At 55.2% G+C, this 10,444-nt stretch overlaps 1 protein-coding gene across 2 annotated transcripts in view; it reads left to right on the top strand.

The window, feature by feature from the left end:
* SLC39A11 (solute carrier family 39 member 11) overlaps positions 1-10,444 on the top strand; it is a 100,526-nt gene that overhangs the window by 70,401 nt on the left and 19,681 nt on the right. For both annotated transcript variants that reach the window (XM_026861074.1, XM_026861073.1), the window contains exon 7: positions 6,134-6,203. In XM_026861074.1, coding sequence (XP_026716875.1) covers positions 6,134-6,203 — 70 coding nt within the window. The remainder of the gene's footprint in view (positions 1-6,133; positions 6,204-10,444) is intronic.

Below are 10,444 nucleotides of genomic sequence, written 5' to 3'. Positions count from 1 at the left end.
CAAACCCTGCTTCCCTCTAATCTTTGCCCTCCCTCCGAGCCCAAGATTTTTGTCTCTGGTCAGCTCACAGGATCTGTGAGTTGCTTCTTGTTTTCTCGTCACCGTGGATCCTCCTCCCCTGCCTGGCAGGGCCGGGCAGCATCCCCAGAGGAGTTTCCTGCGCAGGTATTTTTGTAGGCAAAGACACCCACGACTGTCAGGTCTGTCTGTAACCTCCCGACCATGCTCAGAGGTGAGAGGAGGCCGAGCGGAGGGAGGCGAGTGCCGTCGCCGCCTGCACCACAGACACGGGGCGTAGCGGCAATCCCAGACGAGGCGCGAGCTCCGGGATGCTGCGACGTCATTTGCTTTATTCCTGAAATCCTGCCTGCGTGATGTCAAACTGATTTGGAGAGAAAAGGGGATTTTTAGTGCTTTGTTGGTTTGGGTTTTTTTAACATTCCTGTAGGATATTGTTCTCAATCCACAGCCTATGCTCATTTTCCTGCTCTTTATGGCATATAAGAGTAACATAATAACTGAGGTTAATTTACTTGCTGCTGTAATCTATCAAGGCCCCGTGAGTGATTCTTGCTATTTACTTGTTTGGATTTCGAGGGATTCTGAAGGGCTTTTATTTTCAGTTGGTTTTGGGAGCAGGCCTTCTCCTGAGGATTATGAGTGGTTTCCTGCAGTGGCTGCGAAGCTCATTTCACGCTCGAAAATGGAGCTGGTGAGGGCAGGATCTCAGCGAGCCCCCCGAAACCCAGACCCTGGGTTTGCAGGAGGGTTTTTCTGGCTGGTGATTGAGATGGAGAGCGGGCGGCGGAAGGCTATGATCCCTGCCTGGCTGCATAAGCTGCCCTGAATAGGATTTAAAATCCCAGCCTGCTTAACTTCACCCGGTTCTTTCAGCTTGCCAAGCTCTCGCGGACTGGGGCGGTGGGCGATAAGGGAGAGAGGTTTGGTGGGATGGAATCAGCCGTTCTGCTTTCAAGTTGAGCCTTTGAACTTCAGGCTCGTGTGGCATTTGCAGCCGGAGGCGCCGGGGCACGAGCCCCACTACGTGAGCCTGGAAGCGGGCGCCCTCCCCACGGCTGCTCCGCGCAGGGCTGGGGCTTCTCAGAAAACAGACACAGGAGAGCCCGAGAGCAAAGGGACAGCGTTCAGTGCTGTGGGCAGCAGCCAAGGGGAAAGGGCAAAACCCGATTTCAGACCAGGGAAAGTGAAGCAGCTTCGTGGGTGAGCTCAATCTCTCTTAGTTTCCCAACTTCTGCGTGGTTTGGGGGTTTTCCTCCCCTTTGAGCACATACAGCACCGTCACTGGGTACCTGAGCAGCGAGTCCGGGCTGGCCGGAGCCAGCTCTGTTAATGACTGAGCCTTCTGCTTTCAAAGTAGAAGCATCTTTTCACTAAATCTCTCCTTTTTAAAGCTATTTGTGTATTTTGTACGTTACCCTTGTGCAGGTCTTTGGTATCAGGGCTGGTTAGGAACTGGCAGCACGGAACCTCGTCCAGGTGCCCCAGGATTGTCCCACGTCTACTGTGGGCTGCCTCAACGCCACCGCCTGAGCAAACATTCCTCTCCTCTTTGCCAAGGAAAAGAGTTCCCTGGAAAGTGCAGCACCAGGGACTTTTTTTTGGGCTAGTCCAAGAGCAAGGCACCTTCCTGCAGCCCAGAGCACCACGGTGATGCGCCATCTCAGGAGCCCACACAGTTTCTGTGGTGCTGGAGACCTTTGGCTTCCCCAGGAACATCCCAGCGTGGAGTGGGAGCATACGGAGCTTGCCACGCCGAGGGGGAGGAGATGGATCAGTGCCGGGCCTCATCCCAAAGCCCATCCCAGCCAATTCCTGTGCTCCTGTGGATCGGAGCAGACGGGAACATTGTCACTGTCCTCCTGGCTCGACGAGACAGAACATCTTGTGCTGTTTTGCAGCTCTGCTGATGGGGCACTGAAGTGAAATTAAAGTAAAAATAAAAGCAGAGCTGTAACAGCATGCCACACACATCTGAGTCCCCTCTGCTCGCCGGTGCTTGAATGCCGGTGGATGAGCATCGAGGGAGCCGGGGACCTCAGGCCAAGCGTGAAGGTGCCAGCAGTGCTGTGGGAGCAGCGTGGCCTTCACTCCCCTCCCTCGGCTGACGTCCTCCTCGCCAGCTTTTCGCGCGCTGTGTCAGTCTCCCCTTGGCTGCTCCACTCGGTGCTGGGGCCGTCGTGTCACGCCGTCACCTCCTGCCTGCCCACGGTGCCTCGACGTGACTCTGCTCCGCTCCCCTTTCCGCGGCCCTTCCCTCTGCACTGGCTCCTCTTTGCTGTGGTGTTCCCTCTTGGCTTTTTCTTTCTGAGTTTTGAGCTGATTGCCTTCCCTATGAAAATGCTTTTTGGGCTCAGAGCACCAGCCTCACTAGCCATGTCCCCCCTCTCCTGCTGTGCCCGTGGCTACCATCTGCGTGGCTCTGGAGGAGGGAGCTGGTCCTGCGCAAAGCAACAGCCAGAAGCGAGGGGGAGAGTGGAGGAGGATGATGGGGCTTGGCTCCGGCGATGCTACGAGCTCCCAGGGCAGGGAAAACGGATTCCCCTTGGCTTTGGAGCTGGTGGACAGTCCCTGGTGCATGAAGACGCTCTGGTTTAGATCAGCTCTGCGTATCAGACGTAGGCTGGACGGACACCGATGGCTATCACACTTCTCGCCCTCGCCACGGCGATCAGGAGGTGGCCATCACACATCCTGTGGCTGGGAGATCTCCATTAACAACGGGAGGCTCTGCAGTGACACTCCAGCATGGTTATCGCTTTTGAGTTTGAGGTTTTGAAGCTTTTTTTTTTTTTTTCCTTTTCTTGGAAAACAAGCAGAGAGGAAAACATGCCTTTGCAACGAGCACTGCCAACTGAGAGGTTTGGGGCTGATCCTGAAGTTAGCGTAGGATTAGTCTGATCCCTGGGTAATGCCTTATCAGGATAAAGCGTCTTGAATTGTAATGCCAAGGAAGCCCAAGAGAGGTAAAATCCCTTTGTTTAGTTTAAATAGAAGCGTTTTCTTGACAGTGGCTGAGATCAGTCATGTTTTTCTTTCTTTGTTCTGCGACTCTGCGAAAAGACACGAATTAACACCCCAGTCTGGTGCGAGCTCTCCAGCTAACGGGGTTGTGCGGGTGCTCCGGCTCCTCCAGCTCCATCACCCGTTGCAGGAGGGGCTGGCAGCTGCTTCGGCCACTGAAATCCTCGGAAGGGCCCTTTCTGACATGGGAAGGTTTCCTGTGGGCTGCCCGCCTGCCTTCCACCCTCTTTCACATCCTAAGCTGTGGGGCTTTTGCCCTGCCCGCCGCACAGTGGTGGCCCACCACGAATCCTTCGGTCTCTCAGCGTTGCCCGGGACTCTGCTGCTCTCTGCATTTGCTGGTGATGGTGCCAAGAACCAGGAATTTCACAGGGACTCTTCGCTTGTGGAGCTGATGTCGGAGCCTTCGGTGAGGGATCTGCTCTCCCATACCCATCTCCGGTGACCTCATGTCCTAGTCATCCATTTGCAGAGCCATCAGTGCAGCGTATCTGTAAGTGGTTGACATAGAAGCATTAACCTTTCTCTTTTTGTACCTTTTCCCACCTGAAGAAGCCGCCTGGGCTATTTATAATTTGAGTATGTGCAGAATACCCGAGAGAGGGGCTGCAACTGGAGGGCTGAGCTGGCTGTGAGCTTTGAGTGTGGGCAAACTGGCAGCCAGCTCTTTCAGTTCGTTTTACCCATAAATAAATCGTTGTATATCTGCTTGCTTACCTGCCAAACTGAGTTGTTCTGAGGTTTGACATCTTTAAAAGAGGCTGAACCTCTGTGTTGCTGAAGCGGTGAAATTATTGTGTAGTCTTGGCAGGCTTTTCTAAAAGAAATATTTGAAACAAATCTCAGCAGTGGGCTGAGCACATCACACGTTATCTACTAGAGAGAATTAGAGGCTTCCCAAGGCTCAGCAGCGGCGATGGGATGTGCTGGGGTCCCTGCTGGTTCTGGACCACGCGTGACACCAGGATTGCTGGGCTGTGAGTTCCCATGGGATGCTCCGGGCTCAGCAGCCCGTTGGCCAGTTCGGGGTCGGGCTTGTCCTGCCCCAGCTCTCGTGTTGTCTCGTGGGACGTGGAGACCTGGGCAAGCCCGTGGCCAGAGGCTGCTGCGTCACCTCCTCCTCTCTGTGCTGTTGAGCGTCTCCACCGTGCTCAGGCTTCCACCATCAGCTGTTTCTCCCTCTCCAAATAAGCAGTTCACTACGCACCATCTGTTGATTTTAATTTCCCATAATTTGTTTCCATGTATATGATTTGTACTTTCATTAATTGTGCTGCTGAGTTTCTTATTCCCTGAGACTTGCTTTGCAGCGGGGAAATGATTGTGGTTTTTCCCTTCTGTCAAAGCTATTTTGGTTACTCACACAAACGAGCACTTTTGTCCTTTGAATTTTGCTCTCTGGGCAAGTCTCACTTAAAAAGAAATCTTTCAGAAGAGCAGTGCCAGACCCATTTGTGTCTTCATTACATCCTCCATACTGAGCACAGCCATTAAACATCTTTAAAAAGATCTGCCTCCCAAATGTTATTTCAGTGCCTGCGGAGCAGAGACCCTCGAAGCCATCGCCGGGGGCAGGTGCAGCCCCTGCGGCGATCGCGGGACAGCGCGAGTGCTTCCCACGAGCTGGGGATCCCTCCTGGGTCCGGCGTGGGCCTCGCTCCTCGGGCTGCTTCACTAGATGGAGTTATCAGCCAGTCGTGGGTTTTTCGGGATGATTCGGCGTCTCCTTACCCCGTAACCCTGCACGCAGGGATGATGGTTTTCCCCGTCTCCACGCTGAGCCTTGGCATGAGCCTTGGATCGGGGCTCGGAGGAGTTCTGGGGTGGTGCAGTGTTTCCGTGCTCAGCCTGGACTCGGGGATGCAAATGCTGCGATTATCCCGAGTTAGTGCTGCTTTTTTATGGTGTGTTTCCAAGGCAACTGGAAATTCAGAAGACCACAAACACACACACACAGTCCTCTTCTTCTGAGACCTTATCCTCCAGTTCACAGGTAAACACTCTCAGTGACATTTTTCAACCCGTTTGAATGCTCATCTGAATAGTCCCCACTGTCCCCTCGTCTGGCTGCCAGCAGCCAGAGCGGGTAATTGCCTCCTTTGAAGGCTGTAAAACCCAGCCAGCTACACAAACAGGTTTGCTTTTGTTCTTTGAGTGTTTTTCCCCCCACCGCCTTGCTCGGAGGGGAGCGATACCAGAGAGGCTGCAAAAAAAACCCCAAAAATGGGGATTTTGAACAAAGGAATACAAGAAGCAGCGGTTTGATGCTTTCTGAAAATACTATTTTTTTTTTCTGGGAGGGATGAGGGAGCTGTGCCGGTGGTGGGGGGGTAAGAGAAGTTTGAGGAAGGGCAGGAGGGCAGCGGGGAAGGATGGAGCGGTTATCCCTGAGGAGCTGCACGGAGGAGGCAGCGGCGGATCGCAGGTCTCCTAGGAAGGCTCCTCGGGTGGTTTTCTTTGGCAGTTGTGGGATTAATCTAAATTAACCTACAAGGTGGGAATTCTCTCGTGGAGTTTGGTTTTTCCTTCTGGAGCCTGCACAGGTGTTGTGCTGGTGTTTGGGCACGGGGACACCAGACACCGGGGAGGTGGCACCGCTGGGAGCCGGGTCCCAGCTCCACCCAAATCCCGGGGAGTTCACGGGAGAAGTTGGTGTTTGATTCTTCTGCAACCCCCTGCGGCACCAGCTCATCTGCACCTCACAGCGACACCTCTCTGCAGAGAGGTTTGCCAAACCAGAACCTTTCTGGGCAGATTTTGGTGTTTTGCACTGCGATGCTCCGTATGAAAGCAACATTTCAGCTGGTGCAGATTGTGGTCTTTTCCCCTCCAGCGCACTTATAAATACAGAAATCTCTCCTTTCTGTCTTGGCTTCCCAAGAAACTGTTGGTTTGGGTTCATAGTGAAGTACCTTAAGCAGCATGGGAGGATCTTGCATTGAGCTCAGATTAAAAGAATTTAGGTTAAAGTGAGAAGGGTAACGACCCAGCCTGCTCGCGCCGGTCTTTGCTTTGTTGAAGCACAGGAGGAGGGATGGTCTCAGGGCCATTGTAGGGTTTGACCTTACTGTTTTTTTCCTTTCTGTTTCAGAGGGGCTGGCAGTAGGAGTTGGATTCGGGGCTATTGGAAAATCCACATCTGCAACCTTCCAAAGCGCCAGGTAAGCCACAACTGCATGCATCAGGATTTTGTGCGCCTTGGCCTCTTGGAGGTTGTCTGTCTGTCCCCCATTGCTGCTGGCTGGTTGGAGACGCCTTGACTGAAACTTGTCTGGAAGCGCAAGTGTGGGCAGAAGGAGCTGTTGTGTTTCCCTAGTGGTTGTGCTTGTCAGACGTGACAGGGAAATGCTGAGATTTTCCACAAAAGCTGCATCCCCGACGGGTAGGAGCAGCTGCCGGAGCTGCTGGAAAGCGCGTGGTGGCTTTGTTTTCCATTCCTGCCAAGCAGGGCCACTAGACTCTGTAATTCGTGGCAATAAAGACCCTCAATCCTCCTGACATCCCTGTTTGCCTGCTCCAGCCTCGCCAGCAGCCGCTCTCGCCCAGTTCAGTTTTCAGCAGCACCAGCAATTGCCCCGTGCAAAACCTGTTGCGCTTCTCTCCGGGACGGGTGTGAACACGGCGGGGGGGTTAATTCAGCTCCTCCAAACTGTCTGGGTCTGGGGTTTGGATGTTCGGGTGCATTTTCATACCAAGCGGGAGCAAAACCTGGGTGTGTGAGGTGGGTGATGATGGAGAGAGCCCTGCAGCTTCCCCGCACCCAGCCACCCCCGGCAGAGCTGAAACTGGGCTGACGTAGCTAAAGAAATGGGAGAAAGGGAGAAGTCTGGTGCGAAGCGGGAGCTGGAGGAGCTGCCTGGGCTCTGGAAGAGCTGCTGGCACCTCTTGGTGGCTGGCTCGCAAACGGCACCCTCCTGCCGAGGCTCCTCGACCTGCTGTTACCAAATGTTTTTCTTTTTCCGTTTGAATTTTCCACCTGAGGCTCGTGGCACACCGCGTTCCCTTCGCCCTTTCTTTACCAGCCCCACGCTGTGATTTGTGTGGCTTGGGGACACGCGCTGCGTTCAGCCTGTGAATAACCTGTCCAGCCCTTAGAGCTCGTGGCTGAAAGTGCTGTTCTGTCTCAGCCACCTTGCTCCTGCCAGAGGATCCGTGCGGCTGGTTTTGAGCCCTCCAGGCTGTCCACCCCCTTCTTTGGCCGAGCACAAGCTGCGCTCTCGAGGATCCTGCAAAGACCTGAGCAAAACCTTCCGCACCCGATGCCCTGTTAATCGCAGGCTGGTGAGGGACCCATCCTGATATAGCATGCTGCCCCTGGCGCTTGGATTGCAGCAGATACCATCCAGATTTGTGGGGAGACAAGCAGGATACATCAGCTCTTAGACACCGCGTTTCTCAAACCTTTTGAAATAAAAGGCTCTTCATAAAGTCTGCAGAGACTTTAGAGACGCTCGAACAAAAGGACTTTTTCTCATCAGCTGCTCAGTAGAAGCTAAGAAGCCAGAAGCAGCTGGTTCTTTCTCTGTATTTACAACAGCATTAATCATGTTAGATGAAAGGTGGAGTCTGTACCATGAAAATACCAATGCAAATTTAGTCAGCTGCGAAAGGAGACAAAATAACTTCGTCGCCATCAATCTGTCTGTCATCTGCGGGCAGCCCAAAAAGCGCTCGGTGTAGCTGCTCCGCCGTGAAGCCATTTGGAAATATCCAAGTGTATAATTTGAGGTGGCTAATTTGTGTTATGTAGGCTTAAAAAAACCCACAGCCATGGAATTATACTTGGTGGGAGCTAACGTGAGAAATAGAGCTAACTCTTTTGATACATCCGAAGGGGAAATTGCTCCTTGGCCAACCTCCTCTCTTAGGGACACAACAGTCGTGGTCCCCCCTCGTGTCTGTTATTTTGAAATAGAAATGTTTCTTTTGAATTAGTTTGAAATGTTTTAATGAAACAGCTGGGTGACTTGTTTTACCTCCTCCATTCCGCTCCTGCTTCCCCCTGGGTGTGACTAACCGCGTTAGCACCGAGCTGAGCTGGAGCTGGGCTGAGCTGCCTCTCGGGAAGGCTCATTCCTCCAAACCTTGAATCGTGCAGAAGTATTTATTAACGTGCTCAGAGCCCGAGCAGAAGATGCGAATGCCTGGGGACGCTGGTAGATGTTTCCAGGGCTGGCTGGGACTTGCCCACGCTAACCAGGGGACCTTCCTTGCTGCCTTGTGCTGGATGCATAAATGCTGCCTTGCCTGGGGAAGCGCTGCCTGATTGCACTGCTCCCAGAGGGGTGAGATCTCGACAGGAGCCTGAATTCATTCCAGCTCGCTGGAGGGCCCTGGTGAAACCCAACCGTGCTGTATTCCGAAGGGCTGTTTTCAGAGCCACGGGCTTTGCAAATAAGCAGCAAGTTTGCAGAGAGACAATTAGGGAGAAGGGGAGAGCACCAGGCGCGCCGCAGAGCGCAGCGGTGACGTCTGGGCATCGCGAACAGCCGGGTGCTGCTCCGGCCAGCTTTGCTGTTGAGGAGTTAACACCCAGTTCTTGAGACCTTGCAGGGATCTGGTGAGGTTTTTTCCTAGGCTGCGGACTTGCCCCTGTGCTGGCGGTGGGAAGGTTTCTCGGTGCTGCCTGCTCCCTGCCTGCAGCAGGAGGGATGCTGCGGGGCTCCTGCGCTTGGGGCTGGTGCTGGTCAGAGCTCAGCCCCGGCCGAGCGTGGCAAGGGAACGTTTTTGGGGTTTGAAGCACAGTGGGGCTGGGTGTGCTGCAGAGCCGGGGTCGGCTGGGAGCCGTGGTGGCCGGGAAGCACCAGCACAGGCAGTGGAAGCAGAGCCCTGTGGGCAGAGAGCCACGGCGGATGGCCTGAGTCAGGGGGACACTTGGAAATTTGGCTAAAAACCAAAAAAAGATGATTCGGCAGCAAGGTGGGACTCTTACCTTTCAAAACACCCGGTGCTTTGCATGTGTTGGCATCACCCCTGCCATCATTCCCTGTTTCTCTGGGCTCTGGTGGGGTCCTGCCCCTGCTGGCAGGATCTGGCCCTCTGCACCCCAACTCCTCGGAGCATCTCGGTGCTGCCTGCCAGCCCCTGCCCGCACTCGTCCACGTTTCTTTGCTGCCACCGGGTGTGCAGGCTCCGTTCCTGCGGTCTCGCAGCTCCACGGCTCCTCTCTGCCCTTGCCAGGGTGAGCCCTTGGATTTCAGCCCCCCCCCATCTTGCGAGTTGTTTCATTTAGGGGGGGGAAACCCGCTTTATTTGCCCTCTCAGAGGATGCCCCAAACCGCGGTCCCGTGCCCGAGGAAGGTGACGTCTCAGCAGTGGGCTCGGATCTTCGCTTTTGTGTGCAGATGGGTATCGGTCCTCGCTCAGGCCTTCTTTGGAAAGGTGATGTGGGTTTTATGGCAGTTTAGACAGGGCTTAGGACAACTTAACATCTGCTTTTGGGGTGTTTCCCGTGGGGGGTGGCTGAGCTGCTGTTTGTCCTTGGGCAGGAGCATCCCTCCCTGTGGCAGGACTGTGGTTCTCCTGCCCAGCTCCTTGCAAGGATAAAACCATCAGAAAGTCCCACGGGTTGGCAATAGCAGCTCAGGACGAAGCTGCTGCGGTGACAGAAGAGGAGCGAAGCCCCAGAGCGAGCGTGTGCCCGGGGCGGAGGAGCAGTGCCTGGCGTGGGGTGCGCAGCACACCCCGGGAGGGGAAGGTCCCCTCCAGATGTGAGCAGGGAGGCGTGAGCCGCTCCTGGCTGCCTTCCAGGCAGGAAGGTAAAGAGAAGGGCAGCCATGTCTTAAAAAAGCTGCTTTACCTCCCCCTCTTTGCACGCTGTAGCATGGGGGGAGGAAACCCTCTCCACCTTGTGGGGCTGATTTAACAGGAACCAGATGGGGCTGGAGCTGCTGAGATCAGGCCGGGCTGGAGCTGCACTTCTCTTGGCCGCTCTGGGGATGCAAAGCGGGCAGGGGGGCAGGCAGGGGGGGCAGGCAGGGCTGGTGCACTTTGCCAGTGGCTTCCCCAGGGGCCAGGCCAGGTCCCTGCTGCTGGCCACGCTCCTCACGTCCCTCCCGCCAGGGCTGTGGTGCAGGGGAGCAGTGAGAGTTGGGGTGGCATCTCCCTCTCTCCAGGTCCCTGCTGTGTCTTTTAGAGGCCAAAACCACCCACTAGTGAACCCTGGGGTGACCCTGAGCCCCTCATCCCACAGGGGCTATGCCTGCGATGCTGGGCAGCTGCGAGGTGGGGTCTGAGGCTGGCAGGGAGGAGCCCCCCCCCCATCCCCACCCTGCCATCCCCTCTGGACCACGTCCCTTCCCTCAGGACCCAGGAGCTGCAGCATCTCCATCCCACATCCCCCAGCCCCGCCGTGGGAGCTTGTGCCCTGGCTGGAAACAGGAGTGTGGAGGGGGGGGTGGGG

This window comes from Athene cunicularia, assembly GCF_003259725.1.
Source record: "Athene cunicularia isolate RWA chromosome 18 unlocalized genomic scaffold, athCun1 chr18_part1, whole genome shotgun sequence".
NCBI lineage: Eukaryota > Metazoa > Chordata > Aves > Strigiformes > Strigidae > Athene > Athene cunicularia.
This window is presented reverse-complemented; position numbering and strand designations above follow the sequence as displayed.